General features: G+C 36.7%; 1 protein-coding gene across 6 annotated transcripts; it reads right to left on the bottom strand.

Moving 5' to 3' along the window:
- Positions 1-1,591: 1,591 nt before the first annotated feature.
- Positions 1,592-15,423, bottom strand: gprc5c (G protein-coupled receptor, class C, group 5, member C). 6 transcript variants are annotated; one of them, XM_079845390.1, is made up of 6 exons: positions 15,119-15,423; positions 10,220-11,276; positions 5,597-5,694; positions 5,284-5,406; positions 4,312-4,355; positions 1,600-2,235 (listed from the first exon to the last, which is right to left on the bottom strand). In XM_079845390.1, exons 2-5 carry the CDS (start codon positions 11,262-11,264, stop codon positions 4,350-4,352), a joined length of 1,272 nt encoding a protein of 423 aa, XP_079701516.1. In that variant the 5' UTR covers positions 11,265-11,276; positions 15,119-15,423; the 3' UTR covers positions 1,600-2,235; positions 4,312-4,349. The 6 variants fall into 6 exon arrangements, with proteins under 6 accessions (XP_079701514.1, XP_079701515.1, XP_079701516.1 ...); XM_079845391.1 differs by having other exon boundaries at positions 15,315-15,392; XM_079845388.1 differs by lacking the exon at positions 4,312-4,355 and having other exon boundaries at positions 1,592-2,235.
- Positions 15,424-22,858: the final 7,435 nt, after the last annotated feature.

The following is a 22,858-nucleotide window of genomic DNA, read 5'->3' as shown; positions in this document are numbered from 1 at the left end:
CTGAAAAGTCGGCATTACCGGACGAGGGAGTCACCCAAAGATCCACTCAATTGTTCAGCATTGTTTTCCAGAGACTTTTATACACCTGCTGCACATACAAAGTCTTATTGTTAAATTGCTCAGAGAGGTTTTTGCTTTGCAAAGATTTTCAAAGGCTGGCTGATTGCTGATATAATGCAGATAATTGTTTGGATTCTATGATGAATAGAAAGTTCAAAATTACAGCATTTACTTAAAATAGATTATAAATGTCTTTACGGTCATATTTGATTAATTTAATGCATCCTTGCTGAATAAAATGATTCATTTCTTTACCTTACTGACCTCAAACTTTTGAACGGTAGGCCTCTATATGCGCGGCCTGCTATGGTCAAACCAGTTGCACCGCCCTAAGCACGGCCATGTTTTTATTTAACAAAATCGACACTGAACTGACTTTAGCTGATTTTTACTGTAGAATTTTACTTTGTTTGCATTATTTTCCATAAAGCTGCTTTGAAATCTATATTGTAAAAGCACTGTATAAATAAAAGGTGACATTGGTCATATAGCTAATACAGTTATAATACAAAAAAAACAACAACAATGTGAACTATATCTTTCATGCTTTCGTCATTTGTTGATGTAATGGCCAGAGTTGGGGAGTAACCAGTTACATGTAACTAGATTGCGTAATTTAGTTACAAAATAAATGTAACTAATCAGTTAAAGTTACTGAGAAAAAAATGTGTAATAAAAATGACAGTTACTTATGAAAATGTTAATGATTAAAAGGGGTTGCATCTGAATATTTCTGTAAAAAGCAAGGATATGTTAATTAATATTAATTTGTCGCTTTGCCTGTTTTTGATGTGCACGATGCCTCTTGCCATTTAAAGGCTGTTTAGTAAAGCGATGCTATTCTGATGCTTTTGATTGGTTCTCGTTTGAATTTGCAGCACCACATCTACCAATTACATCACTCCACATTGCCGCTGAAAGCTTTAGGCTACAACCTGTCTGAGAGTGATACAAATTAGAAAATAATCAAAAGGTAATCAGTTACATTACTTTAATAAAGTAATTGAAATAAGTACACTACTTATTACAGTTTAAAGGGGCTATATGCGTTTTTCTGAAATTTAAACTCACGACTGACACCTGTGGCCAAAAAATAGAACTGCTCTTATTTTCTGCTCGCTCTCGCAGCGGTGGTGACGTCACATCCGCAGACAGCGCTGGAAAAACCTACCCGCCAGAAAATAGGAAAAATAGGATACAGGTTTATAGGTGCACCCACTGTGAGCGGACAAGGTGTCAGTATGCTCATCAGGAGATGTTTGAGTCATAAATGGTAAAATAAAAAGGCTATTGTTACGTTTATTTTGGGGAAAAAGTTGCATATAGCCCCTTTAAATAGGGTAACTTGTAATCTGTAACCTATTACATTTCCAAAGTAACCTTCCCAACACTGGTAATTTAACAACCCTCTGTTGAGAAACTTATCTGTAGCATTTATGTAAATGTCATGACAGTGAAATAAATTTCCCTTTGGGAAGTTATCCCGATGATGTCCCTGTGATCAGGTCATACAAGCAATCAGTCTCACAGTGACAATTTCCCATTCAGTGAATTTTATATATATATACAACAGAACAATTACAAAGATATTCTGTTCAGATTGAGTGTAATGTTATTTGTACATTGACAATAAATACAAAGTTGGAAAACAGTCATTAGTCCGGTTGCTGCACCAAAATGATTATGATTGCACATTATTAATATTTTATACATGTAAATTAATGTTTATGCATATGTATGATGTCCAATGTTTAAAGTGGTAGAAGCAGCGTGTCAGAACTCCATATACAGGATGAGTGATAGAAAACCAGCACACGTTTATTTTACAGTCCTTTGCTGGTGCTTTCTTAGTAAACGCAGCTGGTAGCATTGCAGTAGTCTATACAATCATTGGTACAACTAATCTTTTTTATTGTGTCCCATGCACAAACAAGCCATACTGTACAATTTCATGTCTTCAATGGTTCAATCAGCTTGAGATAACCCAACACATTTTCTTTCAGTAGAGCAAACAACAAATCGTCACTCTGAGTTCATGAAAGTTGGTCTATGCAGTCGACCACAGTGATGGAAAGAAAAACAAAAATCACAAATCTTAATTTAGAAACACCAGGAAGAAAAAAAAAAAAAACAGCTGGCATGAGCAGATCACTGAGGTCTTCTGTTGAAATTCCCCTACAGTGAGAAACAGGAAAAATTAGACAACATCAAACAAATTTTCAAATAATAATAATGGTAACATATATTATAATGCTCTAAATATAACACATAAATTGGCTATAATGTGTGTAAAAATGTAAGTTTGTAACAGTGACAGAAAGGGAAAATAAGTAGAAAGACCTTAATCAGGGTAGTGCCATTTTTAAGTTTTATAGGAATGAAAACGAGGGATAGAAGGAACAATGCGTTCAATGGGTTGTACTGTTGTTTGACAACATACATTGTTCAGCTGACGAAACGCCTTTCTGAAAAAAAGCTTTCAGTAGACAAAGGGGCTGTTTTCACGAAACCGTTTTCAACTAAAAGCAGAAAACTTTTTATGCGTTTTGGCCATTCATTTACACGACAACGGCGTTTTGGGAACCTGAAAACGCTTTTCAAAGTTTTTGAAAACGATACTATTATCATCTCCATCTAAACAACAAATATGCAAATTTATGAAACCATTGACATCATGCATTTTACATATTCAGTCTACACCGATCAGGCATAACATTATGACTAATATTGTGTTGGTCCCCCTTTTGCTGCAAAAACAGCCCTGACCTGTAGAGGCATGGACTCCACTAGACCCCTGAAGGTGTGCTGTGGTATCTGGCACCAAGATGTTAGCAGCAGATCCTTTAAGTTGCGAGGCGGGGCCTCCATGGATCGGACTTGTTTGTTCAGCTCATTCCACAGATGCTCGATTGGATTGAGATCTGGGGAATTTGGAGGCCAAGTCAACACCTCAAACTCGTTGTGCTCCTCAAACCATTCCTGAACCATTTTTGCTTTGTGGCAGGGCTCATTATCCTGCTGAAAGAGACCACAGCCACCAGGGAATACAGTTCCCATGAAAGGGTGTACATGGTCTGCAACAATGCTGAGGTTGGTGGTACGTGTCAAAGTAGCATCCACATGGATGGCAGGACCCAAGGTTTCCCAGGAGAACATTGCCCAAAGCATCACACTGCCTCCACTGGCTTGCCTTCTTCCCATAGTGCATCCTGGTGCCATGTGTTCCCCAGGTAAGCAAAGCACATGCACCCGGCCATCCACGTGATGTAAAAGTCAATCAGACCAGGCCACCTTGCTCCATGGTACAGTTTTGATGCTCACGTGCCCACTGTTGGCGCTTTTGGTGGTGGACAGGGGTCAGCAAGGGCACCCTGACTGGTCTGCAGCAATGCAGCCCATACACAACAAACTGCGATGAACTGTGTATTCTTACACCTTTTTATCAGAACCAATATTAACTTCTTGAGCAATTTGTAGCTTGTCTGTTTGATCGGACCAGACAGGCCAGCCTTCGCTCCCCACATGCATCAATAAGCCATGACCCTGTCGCCGGTTCACCACTGTTCCTTCTTTGGGTCACTTTTGATAGATACTGACCACTGCAGACCGGAAACACCCCACAAGACCCAGTCGTCTAGCCATCACAATTTGGCCCTTGTCAAACTCGTTCAAATCCTTACACTTGCCCATTTTTCCTGCTTCTAACACATCAACTTTGAGGACAAAATGTTCACTTGCTGCCTAATATATCCCACCTACTAACAGGTGCTGTGATGAAAAGATAATCAGTGTTATTCACTTCACCTGTCAGTGGTCATAATGTTATGCCTTATCGGTGTATAGGCGCATGTTTTTTCTTTACAAAGTGACATTGCCAACTACTGGCCTGGCAGCAGAATACAGCATTTTAGTCGTTTTCGTGAATCCTTGTAAATGGACATAATTTTCATAACGTTGTTATCCTATGCAAAAAAATATATGGAAAAAAACGTTTCCGTTTTTAGTACATCGTTGTCATGTAAACACCTCAAAAATCACTAAAAATCCATTGCGAGTTGTGAAAATGATAAGCTCTAGGACCTGTAAATACTATGTCTGTCCATCAAAGCTTCGTTTGCATCCGTGTTAAATTCAATATGGCGACTAACCAGACTAAGGTCTATAAGAGAATATACAGATGCCTCATGTGACAGGTGAGAAAAACAGTAATTAAATGTTTTTTTTTAAAGAAGGAAAAGACAGAAAACATACAGTTTAGTTTATTAGATTTGATTCCTTCTTCCACCCCCTCATACCTTACAAAAAATGAAAAATGATAATTAACACAAACAAAACACAAACAAAGAGTCTTTAAATTCCTCCATCCCAGACAGAAGGCTACAGTGTCACCAAGTGCATGAAAGCAGGCTAGGAATGAAAGCAGATCTTGAAAGAATGAATGACAAGGCAACGAGGGAGAAGAATTCCCCACAGACATGTGTAATTGAGAGACGATAAAGTGAGAGGCAAGACCCAGAAATCTGAGTAGAAAGTTCAGAAGGACAGATTCTGTTTTCTTCACCAAAGTGAAAAAGGTTGAAGGATGTTTTGTGCGGGTGATTATGAGCTTCATTGTAAAAAAAAATTCAAAATCAGCTTGACAAACCTTTGATGTTTAAAGGCCACAAAAACATCTTTCATTTGGGTTTGCCACTTATTCCAAATTAATGGAACATAATAATAATTTGTATTTGTATTTATACACAGATGTGGACAGTAGCCAAGTATTTTTACTTTGTTACTGTACGTACATTTTTCAAGTATCTGTACTTTAGAGTATTTTTATTTTGGGAAACTTTTACTTCAGTACGTTCCAAAGCATGAGATTGTACTTTTTACTCCACTACATTTTAAGAAAATCATTCACCGTTATTTTGAACTGAAGGAATCATCACCCGCTCCGAGACGCAATAGCGATGTTTGATTCGTAAACAAGCTGATTCGTTTAATCTGTTCCCATATTGCATATGTAAATTGGACTGATTGAACTAAAAACCCTTACAAAGCTGAAGGACACTTTACAGTCCATCGGATTAGTACAAACAGAAAAAAAATCTGTTTAAACGTCAGAGGGTCAGTATGCATGCATGTTGAAAAAGGAGGAAAGCGGATGAAAGTGGAAGGGCGATAGACTGGAGAGACCACAAGCAAGTGAACACAATATCACTAATTCTCCCCACGTACATTTGAATATATTTCCCTCATATTGCCAAGTTGTGTTGAGGGGCTGGAGTGATCGTTCTGGTCTCTGGGCGGAGTGCCTATGGATGCTCGTGGAATTATATTGTCATGCGTCTCCCTGTTTTGCTACAGCCGAAAACACAGTTCAAATAGATATGGCAGGTGAACACACAAATGCACAAAAACATTCATGTCTACAACACTGAAAGCAGATGTGAACTTTTGTATTTGGAGCTCTCTTTTATATTTTGTTTGTGAACAGGGACCACAAGACATGTATGCATAGTCAAATCAGTAGTAAAATATGTGCACTCACATTCCCCACTCCTTTGGTGATGATGGCCAGTTCTGTGGGCTGATATATACTTCGGAGTTTGCCGTTATAGCCGCCGTATGGGGACATAGGCTTATTACCTGAGAAAACAATATTAAAACAAAGATGTTAAATGTTTGGACTTGAATACACCCTTTCATGACAAATACTTCAGGAGACAAAATGGCAAAGCTGCTATTGTTGAAGAAAATCCCCATTTTCTCTCAGTTCAGCACTTGACGAAAATCTTGTCGAAGTTCCAGGTCTCAGAAGGTATTAACTTTATTGTATGAACAACAAAGTGAGATGCCAGCTGAACATCTGATCATCTCATTTGCAACTCACACTTTTATACAGTCTAACCAAATGATCTAATTTGCAGGTGCTCCTTCTCTCTTCTTGGAGTCTTCCAAGTACATTTTCGTCACAGCCCATTCATTCGTCCAAATACTCCCCAATACTTTCGCCACAGTCAGTTCATTCATAGGCCATCTTATTCTCTTTGTAATGATGGCCGACTGCCAATTTACTATCAGTGGAGATGGCAACTGCAAGCAACTTCAGATAGAATCCCATTCTTTCCCATAAGACTTTCTCAGTCATGAAGGTCATGAGGCCTCAAAAATACTTTTTTTTTTATTCTACAATTGTTTTCTATAGGATAGATAAAATACATCAATACTATATGCAATAAATGTGAATGGATAACCTGTTTTCCCCTGTACATACATACATACATACATACATACATACATACATACTAGGCCTGTCGCGATTGGTCGATTCAATTGTTGAAAATTGTGACAAATTAGTCGATAGATTAATTTATATAAAAATAGTCGTTGTGGCAGCCCTAATATATATATACATACATATATATATATACATACATACATATATATATATATATATATATATATATATATATATATATATATATATATATATATATATATATATATATATATATATATATATATATATATAATTGTTTATTTCACATGTGTTAACTGATGTTGAAATCAAACTCTTTATAATGTTTATTTAGCATATTTGTGTAATATTTGAATACATACTATTTTGGGGTCAGTAAGTTTTTTTAATGAATAGTTTTATTTAGCAATGATGAATTAAATTGACCAAAAGGCATGATGTTTCAATTAAATGCTATTCTTTGAACTTCTGTTTATCAAAAATGATCAGTCTCCAGAAAAAAAATATTAGGCAGCACAACAGTTTTCAACATTGATAATAAGAAGAAATGTTAAAATGAAATAGATTTCGGAAGGATCATGTGACACTGAAGACTGGAGTAATGATTCAGCTTTTCATCACCGGAATAAATATAATTTCAAATATAAAACATACAAGTATAAGTATAAATATAAGTTTATATTATATACACAGCTAAACTTATTATAATAATATTGTACTGTTTATTTGATCAATTATCCTTGGTGTGTGTTTGTATATATACACACACAGACTTGTTTTTATATCATCATGTAGAATTTACACACATGTGCCCTCTCTTTATTCACTTATTTTGGAGAACAAGCTCAACAATAAAATAATGTTATGTTTTAACAACCTACAGATATACGCCTTTCTTTTAAAATATGAACAAATATCAAGTTATTGTAGACACCAGGCTTGAGCATTTATAAAGCATATGACGCACTGTGGTTTGATAAGGTTGCACTGATGCAGTGGGGCAGAAATGTCCTCTTGCTCTGTGAAATTACTGATGATAATGTTGCCACACCTCAGTCTCCGTGGAGACATGCTAATGTAAACACAAGCTTCAGGGTCTCTAGATAGGAGTAGTGTGATATTGACTCATGCCAGGGTGGGAGAGGTTTTCCATTTTGCTCTGGATATTCATTTACTAGTGAGATGCGATTCCTGAACTTTACGACCCTCCCTGTTCAATACTAACAGAAGCATTCCTTTTACTTCACAAAACCACAGATATGCAAATATTGACGAACATGAGGAAATGTTATACCTATGGTACGTCATTGAGATAATTGAATATATGAAACTGTACGGTGAATCAGTTATTGGTTGAGTAAACAGTTGATATTGTTGATTTATAATAGAAAGGTTTGACACACAGCTCTAAATGTGCACAAACGCATGGAAACTCTCAGCTACCTGGGTTCAAATTCATGGACATCAAAAGGCAACAAAGATATTTGCATGTTTGACCAGAGGAAACAAGCAGGTGCAACAAAAAAAGGGAGAAACAGACAGAGAGTGAGAAGACAGGGACAGAGGGGAGGAGAAAGAGGTATGAGCATGTTCAGTGCGGTACCATCAGATATTAGACTGAGCGGATTCAAACATCAGCATATCAAATTCAGTGGTGTAAGCAGCAGTTATTGTGAAATTCAGTCCGGTTTCCAGCATGTTCTGCAGCTTTGCCCTCTCTCAAAGTCACACGTCCTCTTAGTGTGTTAACAGACACAGACATATTAGGTTTCTGGATCATATAATTGGCAGTATAGAGCTCCGGAGGTTGACGTCACGCAGCCTAAACCTAAACTGCCATTTTGGCAGGCAATCAGGGGAGCGCTAGAGCGGCTGTAGCATTGGTATCAATAAAATAATTTAAACCTTAGACTGTTTAAACCTTCCTATTTCAACATGATGGACAGCTGATGTGCGCCAGGATGGCAGAACAGGCGGTTGAAAGCAAAGGGGAAATCATTTTATCGTAGTAAGTTGTTGAAATGCCGTGAATTTCAGTTTATTCTTCATTCTAAACTACTTTTGCCTCACGTAACTAATGATAAAAAAATAAGTTTCCATTAAATACGATACTTAATCATGTATAACAAGTGCTTTTATATATAAAATGACATTCAGAAACTAGGCTATTTGAAACGAAATTAAGGATCAATAAATAAATACTGAAACAAAAAAATTAGAAATGGCATTTATTGATTGTGATTTTATTTGATATGCACAACACGGACCTATGGGGCAGATGCACACAGCGGCGTGCTGTTTTGGACGGGTTCGTGTTAACCGCTAACATAGAACGTTTATCTATTCACATGTTTTCTCTCTTAAAATGTAAGCGCATGTAGGCCTATATGTCAGCATTATCATATACATGTAAAGAATTGAAGTCTGTTGTGTAAAACAAGAGCTTATTGATGCAGTTCAGTCTGCCTGCTATGCTATCTGTTAATGTTACTCCTGAACATTTAGTTAATATGTAGATTTAGGCTTCAACTAAGTTTAATGGTGCGACGCAAAAATATTTAGTAGTGCATATAAGTTGTAACTTAGTATCCATTTACATCAAAACTAGGCTAGTTGTAACTTGCGCACAGCTGATGCAACAGGTGCCCTGACTGGAAAGTTATCCGTTCCTTTATTGATACATGTGAAAAGCACCCCGGGGGCATTATAGTGATCTGTTGTGTTTAATATATTAAGTTTTGTTATGTACAAGTCTATCTTTTGAATTAAAGTGTGCAGTGAACTCCGTTGCCTTGAAACTCATGATGGTACCGGCTGTTCCTGCCTGCCAAAATGGCGTCGTAAATAGAATGCGTCACGTGACCTCCGGAGCTCTATTAGTTTAATTTGTTATCACTGCATGGAGCTTTTGAAACAGCACAAACTACAGATGTAAGGTTACATGGCAGTACACAGAGTCAAAGAAGTTTTACACAGTGTCCACACCTAAAGGCGTAGACACGTGTTAGATCCATTAACAGTAATAATTGTTACTAATAAAGTTGGGAATCGAGAATACAATCTTTAAAATACTCAGAATGATCAACGGAATGATTTTCAGGTCCAGTTCTAAAACGTAATGGAGCCTCCTTAGGCCTACGATATTTATGTGAACCATGTGAACACAGACACTTTTAGCTATAAAGGCCTGATTTCAGACATTTGTTCTGTTCCGAAATTTGTCAGAACATAACCCATAATGCAACAATTATATTAGCGTTTCTGCAAGAGGCACTGTAGTGGGTGTAAACTGTCTGCTAGAGTCAGTTTTCAAACTTTCTTTTCATCAAAGAATCCTTAAAAAAAACACAAAAATATTAAGCAGCACAACTGTTTTCAAAATAGATAATCAGAAATGTTTTTTTGAGCACCAAATCAGCATATTAGAATGATTTCTGAAGGAGTAATGATGCTGAAAATACAGCTTTGTCATCACAGGAATAAAAACACATTATATATTAAAAGGTATTAAGAGTAAAAAGTTATTTTTAATTTTATTCCTTGGTTTTAACCACAAAATTTGGAACGGTAGTATATTTTAGCAGATGCAGATAACCAATAACATTATTTTTTTTTTAAAACCCGGAAAAATACCTAATATTTCACCCAATGACAAACCCTCAATATATAAATTAAATAGATGTACAGTAGAACATTTTATAGAAAAAAGGCTTTATGTTATATGGTTCCAATATCAGCCTAATCAGACCAATGCTGATAAAAAAACACTAATATTTCCTGATAATGATATCACCACAGATATATTATGGACTAATAAAGTTATTAAACCAGCTTGTAGAGTTTAATAACTTTAAAGCAAAGATCATAAAGTTAAGAAGAATACAAAGTAAAAACTCAAAAGCTTGCATTTACCTGTGTTGGGCTCATCCATAGAGAAGGCCTTATTCTCCATATATATACTCTGTGCGTTTTGCTCCTTCAGAATGGTTTCGTACCCTCTGCTGGGGTACAGATCTTCCTCAACATCTGGATCTTCATCTGCCTCACTCAGGCTACACACCGCCGGTATGGTGTGGAGCAGCAGAAACACCCATGCATTAGACACCAGTGCTATAGCCAGTGTGGGGTCATCCCATGTCGGCGCACCATGCTTTAAGTTCCCGTATAAGTACATGACAATCCACGCCACCCAGATGCCCACCGAAATCAGTCCTGTGACCAGGATGAGGGCTCCATCTTTGCGCCAACGCTTGTGCTTCCCTGCCAATATGGGTAAGGATGCCACCACGACCGCCAAGAGTAGAGTTAGAACATATATGAGCGCCATGACAAAATCCTTGTTGTCAATTTTACAGGAAACAGCAGTGGCAGGAGCAAAGGTTCCGGTAATGTTAGTCGGGGATTGTACAATTGTAATGATTAGCCATTCTGTGTTGATGACAACTTCCACCAGCCAGAGTCCCAGAGCGCCCAAGCTCCAAACCCAACCTCTGGGCCCCGAGTTCCTCCTGGCTAGTATGTTCAACCTCACGGCTTGCATGAGAAGGCACGAGAAGCAGCCGGCAAACAACACACCGAACAGAAAGCGGCGTGACGCGCACGTGGCGAAGTTCCTCCCGACGATGAAGGCGAACGTGAGGGCGAACAGTCCAAACGTAAAGATCAGGAACATGGCGTGAATCCCCAACGAGCTGCGCCACTTCCTGTCAGTGACAAAGGGAAGGCTCGCCAGCAGCACGATCAGAAGAATCAGGCTGGCCACCAAACCAGCAGCTGCAAATGCCTCCACTACAACACCCCACACAGCATCCAGGTCACACAGATAGAAATACAAGGAGTCCACATTAGCTCCACAGCCCCTGGGGATTGCAGTCTGTGCCTGTGATCCAGGAAGAATGCATAGAGCGATGAAGAGAAGAAAATGAAAACATTGGGATTTGGAGGTGAGGTGATCCATGGTTTCCAGCACCTAAGATCAGACGAGAGAGAAAAGCAAGAATGAGCATGCAGCAAGATAGCGAGTGACTTTGACTCAAAATCCTCCCCTTAAACTCCAAGGGAGGGTGTGACAACGTCTTAATCATAATAAGATCACATCACAGTCATTTAAATATCACTCACAGGATCATGCTCCTCAAGTGTGGTCCACCCTGGCCATTAGGTTGGCTCTCTACAGGCGTGGTCTCACTAGACTTTGAGCACGCAAAATTACTTCACACACTTATTATTTAACTTAAATGATGATTTAAGTTACACTACCATTCAAACTTTTGGGGTCAATAAGATTTTTTTAAAGACATTAAAATTTGTACTCAGCAAGGACAATAAAGACTTCAAAAGTTTCCATTTCAAATGAATGCTGCTCTTTTGAATGTTATATACATCAAAGGATTCTGAAAATAAAATGTAGCACTGTCTCCACATAAATATTAAGCAGCAAAATGGTTTTAAACATTGATTATAATAAAATTGATTTCTGAAGGATCATGTGAAGACTGGAGTAATGATACTGAAAATTCAGCTTTTCCATCACAGGAATACAATACATTTTAAAATATAATAAAATGGAAAACTGTAATGTAATAATGTCACAATTTTACTGTTTTTACTGTATTTTTGATGCAGATGCAGACTTGTTGAACATAAGATGCTTTTAAAAAAATATATAAATCATACTTTTGAACGGTAGTGCATATATAAACTGGGGTATATTTATAGATGTGTATTTTGTTCCAATTCCATGCTCTCACTCATAAGTATCAAATTTTTTTTAATGAATATTTTTGCCTATTTGTAAAAAAAAAATAGCCTAAATAGTTGGGTAGACTGAACCTTACGACTGGTCATCAATATGCTTAAACATCCTGTGTTCTTATGTTGATCCTATGTTTTCTTTAAAAATACATTGTTGTGAATACAGTATCTATGCTGTCATATGAACAGACTGCAAATCTCACAAAAGTGCACATCATTGTAAAGGTTCTCTGTTCATTTTGAATCTGACATGGCCAAAAAAGGATTTGCTCAATGAGGGAACTATTCTGGGTCCGATTAATCTAGTGCAGGGGTGTCCGAACTCGGTCCTGGAGGGCCACTGTCCTCAGAGTTTAGCACCAACTTGCCCCAACACACCTGCCTGGATGTTTAGTGTGCTTAGTAAGAGTTATTAATTAGCTGTTTCAGGTGTTTAATTGGGGTTTGAGCTAAAATCTGCAGGACAGTGGTCCTCCAGAAACAGGATTGGACACCGCTGATCTAGTGTGACCGCACTTTAAGAGCAGAGAATAATCATTAAGAGCAGGAATTTCCACAACTGGAGCTCATCCAGATCTGTCTGTTAATCATAAATGTCTTCACACATGTGAAACACATACTTTACATATGGGAAATACATGTGATCACATGTGGCGACGTTGTCCACATGCGAAATTCATAAATTCAGTGTTTTTTATAGAGCTAAGTTTGTTTATTTGTACATTTATTTCTGCATGTCACATTTTAATGGATCTCTAGTATTACCATTTAACAGCTTAATTCAAGATGAATTAGAATGAAATGGGACCTCAAATGTTTTGTTTGAAGATTTGGTTGATAGCTTAAAGCCACAATATGTAATTTTTCGCCGCTAGAAGTCACTTATTCAAAACGAGGGCATAACTTGATGACGCCTGGATTTCACGGAGCTTTTATTATGCCGCAGATGATCGCTTTCGCTTCTTCTACTCATGCGCAGCGCTGTTTTATCATATAAGATACATTTGACTGTGTTGAAAGTTATGTTATAATGCTACTCTGTGCGTTCGATCGGTGGCTGCTATGAGACACTTGTTGCACACTGCAGTAAGCTAGATCGATATTAGTCATGGTAAAACATGGCACTCGCAGTAAATCAAGAAAACAAGATTTAAACAATAAAACAATGTGTTGAGCTATAAAACAATGATTCGTTTTCTGTCGATGAATGCATCCAAACCTCACCTGTCCAATAAAACACATAATATATTAAAGCGTCTTTGATGTTTCCATGGTTTCTACAAAATAAAACAGAAATCGAGGGTAACTATCAATGACATCCTATAAACTGTCATCCTGTCATCCTATCAATGACAGGTATGATGTCATTGATAGGATACGCACACACGGTCCATGTCCTGGTTAAAATTGCTTATTTCTCTGGATTTAAACATTCTTGGAAACATTTTGGATAAGTACACAAGTCAACAAAATATATTGCTCTTCTAGTGGTTTTTGGATATTTTAATAAAACATTTTTTACATATTGTGCCTTTAATTTGCAATTCCCTAATAGCCATTTTATAGTAAAATAAGCATTTAAAAACACCAAATGTTCTTTTAATTTCTGTAAAGAATAACCACAAAGAATCGGATTAGAATTAAAGGAATAAATGAACACAAATCTCATTACAACCAGATTTGAGACTGTTACCCAGTGATGAGTATGTTCCTTTTTTAACAGGTTGTGTCTATTTGATCACACTACACACTGATTTCACTACAGGAACTACTACAGTACAGTTTGTGCTTAACTAAAGCCAGTCATTTTCATATCAGATTGATAAAGTCTAAGTACATATATGTGTATTTGTTTGACTCTTGCCCTGGAAGAACTCTAGTTTTCTCTGTAAACCACAACATTAGCACAGGCATAAAAGGTAACTGAATTGTAGCTCCAGCACGGGATTCGTTTTTGATCAAGTGTTACGTTTCATATATTCAACCACAAATGTTAACGATTGAAATTAATGTTATTTAATTTGAAATTAAAAACTATAATAAGAAAGAAAAAAAAACCCTCTTAACTTCCAAGCCTTTTAAATCACCACACCAGTGAGGATGAGTATTTATATCTTCACTTGTAGCTCTTTAACCTCAAGTTATATAGACAGTTAATTCATATATAAAGATGAAACAATTCTGCTGTGTTATAAGACAAAACTAAAACTGCCACAATGAGCAAAGAAACTATAGGAAGAAGACTAATTAACATGTTGTCAAATGTATCATTGTATTAGAATTTTAATTGTTCATTTTATAGCCTATGGCACAACATAAAAAAAAAATATTTTAGAAAAGCATTTTGATGATTTCCACATTTTTATATTTATGCAGTGTACTAATTAAAATATAGGCTAAAGAAGACAAGCACTTTTCGGTGTACTTTTGAAATATTTACAAAAACTATCATGGGCGATGTCAAAATATAGAATGCGCGGTAAATAAGATGAAGAAACTAGTGTAACTGATCCACAATATGATAAGAAACATAAAATAGTGATTAAATATCGACTTTTTGTCAGTAAAATCATGACATTTTGCAAGGTTAAACATTTTGCTTACTGCTTTAAAACGTACAATTTTGACATACAGCCGTTTGAGCCAATCACATCATTAAATCAGTTACAACGCACCAATCAGAGCGCAGCACAGTCAGGCATTGAGGCTGACAGGGCGTCTCACCTGAGCAGGTGAACAAAGATTCTCTTCATTGCTCAAAATAGGCATAACGGGATTATTTGAAAAATGAAACAGAATTCGAGATGATTAGCATCCATAACACCGTAGTTAAATATTTGCAAAACCCCTCAAAACAATCGTGATATTTTCACCAACACATTTATAAACAAACCAGAATAATATTCCCGTAGACTCCATGAAACCGATGCACGCCCAAACACAGCCTATCTAAATAATGTCAATAAGCCACAACAAATAACATAAATCACAAACATGTTGAAAAAGTGGAAATCGTTTTACGATATAATGCACAGGAAAACAATCCAATAAACTCACCTTTTGCAGCCAGACGTAGATACGATGTCGTTTATCTGACTCTCTTTGGTATATGAGCACAATTTACATGTTCAAGCAAGTGCATGGAAATAAATGAGACATCGCGACGCCAAAATGTGGCAGAGAGTTGCGGTAAGGTATTAAACCCTGAAGAAGAAAACAAACAATGTTGTCTTTGTATTCCAGGGAAACAAACCTTCAAAAAGCTTCAAGGATAGTCGAGGGCAAACACTTGGCGAGTTTTGATAGCTTTCAGCCGCCAACGATGTGACTCAAACTCTCAGTTTCACTTGCGCGCGCACACTAAAGCTTGCGCGTCCCTCTCGCCAACACTTTTACCGTCGGGAACGCGCCTGTTTTCACTACCTGGAAAAACTGAGGGGAAAAAATTGGTATCTTAGTGAACACTTTATGGTGGAGAGTAAGGACATGTGATTTAATTTTTTTTAATACATTTGCAAAAATGTCAAACAAACATTATCTATCTATCTATCTATCTATCTATCTATCTATCTATCTATCTATCTATCTATCTATCTATCTATCTATCTATCTATCTATCTATCTATCTATCTATCTATCTATCTATCTATCTATCTATCTAGCTAGCTATCTATCTAGCTATCTATCTATCTAGCCTATCTATCTAAACATAGCACATTGCAAGAACCGTTACTAACTTTAGTATCAGACTGTAATTTGAGGCCTCAATGCTGCATAGTTTTGCTCTATCTACCCCAGCACCAGCCTACTCAGGTAGTAAATCCAACAATGGCTTTGTTTCTTTTTTTCTTGGTTTCTTCTGGGCCTGAACACAGATGAAGGGACAATCTGAACTTAAAAAAGAACGGGTGCAGAATGAAGACACAAATTGAGTCTACCCTTGCCCAAAATATCTCTCAATATATGTTCAAAACACATTGCTTCTCTGTAATATCTATATTGATATTACAAATGTATATTAAGGCTATCTACATTCCACATTAACATGAAGAAAAGTAACAGGTTCAAAACGTAATCCTGTGGAATTATATTTCTAAACGTGTGTGCATATTGCCATCTAGTGGCACATCATTAGGCAATCTTTACCTATCCTTTATCTCCTGCTTGCTTGACTGTTACTACTGCTCATGAGGGAACACTACTCACATTTTCTTCAGATTCATCAAATTGATTTTACATTTGCCATATGCTCTGTGCAATATATTTTCCTCATTCTCATTCTGTTTATTCCAGCAGCGACAGGACAGCAAGCAACCTGGGGTCAAAAGCCTTGCTCAAGGGCAAGGGCATCCTCTTTCACTCTTCTTTGCGCAGTCTTGTATTTATTTAGCTGAAGACAGCTGATTATACGGTCTTAGATTTACACCATAATCGGCATCTGTGCTATTGTCAAAGTATAACCAGAGGACTGTATATCCATTTCTTTAAGATTACAATTATACTCGAGGTAGAGAGCTAGCAGACTCATTGTTTCTTTTCCTGTCTTTTTCTGAATGTGTTCTGCTCACATAACAGGATATTGCAGTTATTGCACACTGTGTTTTCTTTCCTAGTTTGATAGCAAAAGGGGGAAGAAATTAATAATAAGAAAGTGAACTTGATTTTTTATAGGCTTCAGTGAAGTGAAGTGTGGCCAAGTATGGTGATCCATACTTAGAATTTGTGCTCTGCATTTAACCCATCCAAGTGCACACACAGTAGTGAACACACACACACACACACCGTGAACACACACCCAGAGCAGTGGGCAGCCATATTGCTGCGGCACCCAGGGAGCAGTTTGGGGTTTCGGTGCCTTGCTCAAGGGTCTCACCTCAGTTGTGGTATTGAGGGTGGAGGAGAGCGCTGGTTATTCACTCCCCAGACCGACAATTCCTGCCGGACATGAGACTCGAATGGTCGAACCCACAACCTTCGGGTTAAAGGACTCAAGACACATAAATATATCCTCATATCCATTTAATTTCCGATCGGTATGATCAAAATGCAACAACAGTTCATCAGTGCACTTATTCAATTACACAACCAAAGGAAAGCTTGTGTGTCACAATATAAAACATGAACAACAAAGCAACATGCAAGTGCCACATGCCATTTTGTGGGGATATTTGTAGTCACACCACATTACAGAAACACATTTAGTGATACAAATGTAAGTCATATTTCATAAATGTCTTTATGGCAAAAATATATCACTTGATGAAACAGGAAGGTAGTTCTCATGTGGCATCACCAACAAAAACTGTTTTCATTGCAACTGATTTGAAATCAACTCAGCCAACATGGAATCACAAACATCTATTAAACATGGTTCAGTGCACATTAATAAAAAAAAACAATCTTACATCAAAATGTAATCTGAGAAAGGACGCCATCTGCCATCCTTGCTTATGGGAACCACAGATATTTTTGAGCCAAATTATTTAATCAGAATACACTGCTAATTTACCGGCCAAATTTGACCGTTTGCAACTATATATATATATATTTATTCTATGTGTTATGTTACTGTTTCTTTTAAATTATTTGTAAAATTTACTAGCAATCTCTGAGTGAGTTTCAAAGTTAAACCTACACCTTTTTCTCAGTGTACAGGGTTGTGAATGTCATTCCATGTTGACCTTTTCCGATAATGTAGGAAAAGTGGCAAATTAATTACATAGCAAGGACAAAACCATGATCTGCAGCTGAATAAGACACAGCAAATCTAAAGCTGACCTCAAACAGAGCAGGTTATTTATTGTCTTCCAAATATTCAGACTCTTTCTTGTGCTGTCAGCCGTCTGCTCATATTAAGGCTTTAACGATAGATGTGCTTTCTTCTCAGGCATCTGTGTTTGTGATGGGAGACTTTTTTCAAAGAGACAACATCTGATAACATCTGCAGGGCCAGAGGCTCCTTCTCACGATTGAGAAGGGAGAGAGAGAGAGAGAGAGAGAGAGAGAGAGAGAGAGAGAGAGAGAGAGAGAGATAGAGACAGGATGCAACACTGGGTGCTGAGAAACACAAGTGCACTAAAAGGACAAGAGAAGAGTTCATAACCAAAGCTCCAGATAACAAGTGAGTTTGTTTTCCAGACTGCAAAGTTACAAATTTTCCTCTGTAATTTACTAGATTAAAGCAAAGCTTTTAACGTACCTTTTAGCCATGACTACGCTTCATTCAATCATTAAAAAGACATTCAAAACACATTTAGTTAGAGCAGTGCGATCATTTGTTAAAGGGATAGTTCCCCCAAAAATGAAAATTACTGATTTACTCACCCTCAAGCCATCCTAGATGTATATGACGTTCTTCTTTCAGACGAATACAATTGGAGTTATATTACAAAATGTCCTGGCCATTCCAAGCTACACTGTAAAAAAAAAAAATCCTAATTTTACGGAAAATAACTCTTAATTGTTTACAGTATTTTCTTGCTTGACTGTTATTGTAAGGATTATATCATTAATGACAAATTACAGTAATTCTCATTTTTATACAGGAAAATCACTGTATTATATATACAGTATTTTCTGTTTTCATAAATTACATATAAATTCATGTAAAATTACACAAAATATCTGTAAATTAACAACTTGACCATTATTTTATCATTAATGACAAATCACAGTCATTCGCATTTTTTATACAGGGAAATTACTGTATTATTTATACAGTGTTTTTTCTGTTTTCTTAAATTACATTCAAATATATGTAACATTACATAACTAATCTGTAATAAAATATTTATCTCATTATATTAAAGGTTTATGTCCATAATAACAATTTAACATTATTCTTTGTAATTTTAAAGTAAATCTTATTAATTTCACTGTAAAAATAAAATCGTACAAAAATGGTAAATGACTGGCAGCTACGTCTGCCAAACAAAAAACGTAAAATTAAAGTAAAATATCTTTACGGAAATTTACATTAAAAGTTTGAGAGAAAACTGTTATTTTACAGATCTTTCCTTATTTAAAGTAAGATATTTTACTTTAATTTTATGTTTTTGTTTGGCAGCCGTTGCTGTCAGTCATTTGACTTTTTTAATTATAATTTTTTTACAATGTATGTGTATTTTTACATTCAAACTATAATGGCAGTAAATGGCAGCCCAAAATTTGAAGCCCAAAAAAGTGCATCCATCCATTATAAAAGTAATCCACACGGCTCCAGGGGGTTAATAAAGGCCTTCGGAAGCGAAGTGATGCGTTTGTGTAAGAAAAATATCCATTCTAACACAAACCCATTGATTCGCTGGGTTTTAAAACTCATAACTCTGATTTGTCTGAAAGAAGAATGTCATGTACACCTAGGATGGCTTGAGGGTGAGTGAATCATGGAGCAATTTTCATTTTTGGGTGAACTATCCCTTTAAGTCAAGGACTTATTACATTGATTCATGCAGTCTTGCTTCCATCAGATTCAAATTTTATATACAGTTGGCAGGTGTGTAAGTGAAAACATCAAGACTTTGGTCATTGTATCACATCTACTTACATCACATCTACATTACTTCGCTTTAGATTGAGCTTGTCTATCTCAATTAATTTGAATCTGTTCTCTTTAAGTACACACTGGCAAGCTCTGCACGATATTTGATCAGATAACAAATTGCAGAGTCATTTAGTTGACCCCAGAATGTCTCTGGAGATTCTGGTAAATTCTAACAAATTTCAATTTTAGCTGTTGCTGCATGGGTCCATGCACAGAAGCTCGGGGCTGGCTTTAGTCAGCGGACCTTGAGCTCCTTGGTTCGGCGGTTTGTTTGTACAGTGGTGTCTTCACTCGTTCGAAGCCCCTTTTAAAACCTCATCCAGTCGCCATGCACTCGATGCACAGCTAAGCCAGCAACTGCACTTTCCATACCAGGGTTAAAAAGGTCAACCATCTTGCTCCACTTCACTGGACGGCGCTCTGAAAGGATTTAACTTAGTCATGCAAAGAAAGGTCTCGATCAGAACACTATGTAACCTTGTGAACACTCTGTACGTCGCCTTGTTTGATGAGAAAATGAAATGCTAATCACATTTGTTTCTCATGGAGTGTATGATGTCTTGATCGAACTTTTAAGATGTCTTCAAATCAAAAAATGCTTTATAGTATGGAATGCTATATGAGTGAGAATAAAACAAAAGCCTGTATGTGTTCAAAGAACTTCATTCATCTATATGAGCAACATTTACAAAACACTAAATATTTGACACCCATTCTTGCGATATCAAAATACAACATTTAAATGGAATAGTTCACCCACAAAAAAAAAAAAAAACAAATCCTTGTGTTATTTCAAACCTGTATGACTTTCCACAAAAAGTATGAATGTGTATTATGATATTTGTATACAAATTCAAAGAAACATAGGGCATTTTCATATAAGAAATTATATTCCATCCTTTTCCTCACACAAAGAAAATCTGGATTATACGGCATGAGCCATTTGAAACAGTTTCATGATACTTTTTTTGTCTTTTTTTTTGTTATTGTGGTGCTTGATCTCGATTTAGTTTCATTACAAGAGCTTTCCTCCTTCCTGAGTTTCACAGAAGAAAGTAAGTCATACAGTTTGGTAACACAACCCAAATGTGTGTAAAAGATGACAGAATATTCATATTTCCATCTGTTCCTTTGAAGGTGAACCATTTATGGAAAATAACAAGACATAATACTCATTTGATGAGCCAAATATCTTTGTTTCATAAATACTGTAGTAAGTTTTCTTGTCCCCGCAGAGGACAGGACAATAAATAACACAGCTATGCAGGGTTGTGTCTTGATTGGAAGATGTCCATGATGTCCTGCAAACCTTACTTGTTTTATCAGCAAGACAAAGCTAAAATTATTGAGCTTTGGTTTAATGACCGTAAACTGTGATCTCTTGGGTCACTAACCAGAGGTCAGATAAGACAGTGTTAAACAGTAGTGGTGCACATTAGCGTGAATGGATGCTATCTGTTTATCTGGATATGTTGTTATGTGGGAAACAAGTCATTATTTTTTCTATTCCCTTTGGTGACGCCAATCACGCAATGTTACACACTAAAGGTGCGGTCACATATTGTTGCTCTCGAAATTTCAAGGCTGAAATCAAGTCATTCCAATACGAATTTGCAAGATTTTCTCTTAAGGGCGAAAAAGTTACCCACGGATTTCACTTGCAAATTTGCTGTGCTAAAAATGGTTTGGTTTGAGCTGTGCTTCATACATCTCTATATTGACAATAGACAATGAACCTTTTTGTTTTGCACTTATGTGACTGCACCTTTAACCTTTCAAATCCACAAAAGTCACAATATTGAGTTTTGACTCTTTTCAAGTTAATTTTAAGAACAAGATAATGCCTTTGTTGGGACTTAGAGGGATAGTTCACCCAAAAATGTAAATTCTGTAAATCATTTACTCAAGTAAACTGACTTTCTTTCATCTTCGGAACACAAAAGAAGATATTCCAAAGAATGTTTCATGTTTCACAAAAAAAGAAATGTCATGAACATAAGTGTGAGTAAATGATAATGGAATTTTCATTTTTAAAGTGAACTATGCCTTTAAAGGGTTAGTTCACCCAAAAATGAAACTTCTTTCATTTATTACTCAAACTCATGTCGTTCCAAACCTGTAAGACTTTCGTTCATCTTCAGTATGCAAATGAAGATATTTTTGATGAAATCTGAGAGCTTTCTGACCCCTCCGTAGACAGTGCAACTACCACTTTGACGCTTCAAAAAGTTCATAAAGAGATTGTAAAAACGAATCCATATGAATGGAGTGTTTTAGTCCAAATTTTTGGGGCTTTATATGATGAACAGATTTAATTTAGGCTTTTATTAAAATATAAACATTCATCAACTCAAACATCAGCTGTGGTTAACGAAAGCTCAAGCATGTTCGTTTGACATGCAAGAGCCATTGAGGCTCATTCTCGTGTTGCGCAGCACATTTGAGCTTCTAGAAGAACCAATGAGGTTCATTCTCATGTGTTATGCAGTACGTTTGAGCTTCCGTAAGAAACAATGAGGTTCAGTCTTGTATTACGCAGTATGTTTGAGCTTCTGCAAGAACCAATGAGGTTCAGTCTCGTGTTATGCAGCACGTTTGAGCTTCTGCAAGAACCAATGAGGCTCATTCTCGTGTTACGCAGCACGTTTGAGCTTCCGCAAGAACCAATGAGGTTCATTCTCATGTGTTATGCAGTACATTTGAGCTTCCGCAAGAACCAATGAGGTTCATTCTTGTATTACGCAGTACGTTTGAGCTTCCGCAAGAACCAATGAGGTTCATTCTTGTATTACGCAGTACGTTTGAGCTTCCGCAAGAACCAATGAGGTTCATTCTTGTATTACGAAGTACGTTTGAGCTTCCGCAAGAACCAATGAGGTTCATTCTCGTGTGTTACACAGCATGCAAAAGGTTTGTTCTCGTGCGTCAAGCAGGTTCCTTTGAGCTTCTGTTTATGTTCGCTGATCAATATTTATAGGTGAATAAAAGCCTAAATTGAATCTATTCATCATATAAAGTGATCCTGTCTCAACTCATATGGATTACTTTTACGATCTCTTTATGACCTTTTTGAAGTGTCAAAGTGGTAGTTGAGTAGCTGTCTATGAAGGGACAGAAAGCTCTCAGATTTCATCAAAAAGATCTTAATTTGTGTTCCGAAGATGAACGAAAGTCTTACGGGTTTGAAACGACATGAGGGTGAGTAATTAATGACAGAATATTCATTTTTGGGTGAACTAACCCTTTAAGCAAGA

The sequence above is a fragment of the Gobio gobio genome, assembly GCF_949357685.1.
Source record: "Gobio gobio genome assembly, chromosome: 20".
Lineage (NCBI taxonomy): Eukaryota > Metazoa > Chordata > Actinopteri > Cypriniformes > Gobionidae > Gobio > Gobio gobio.
Note: the sequence above shows the minus strand (reverse complement) of the source record. Positions and strands in the feature narration are given on the sequence as shown.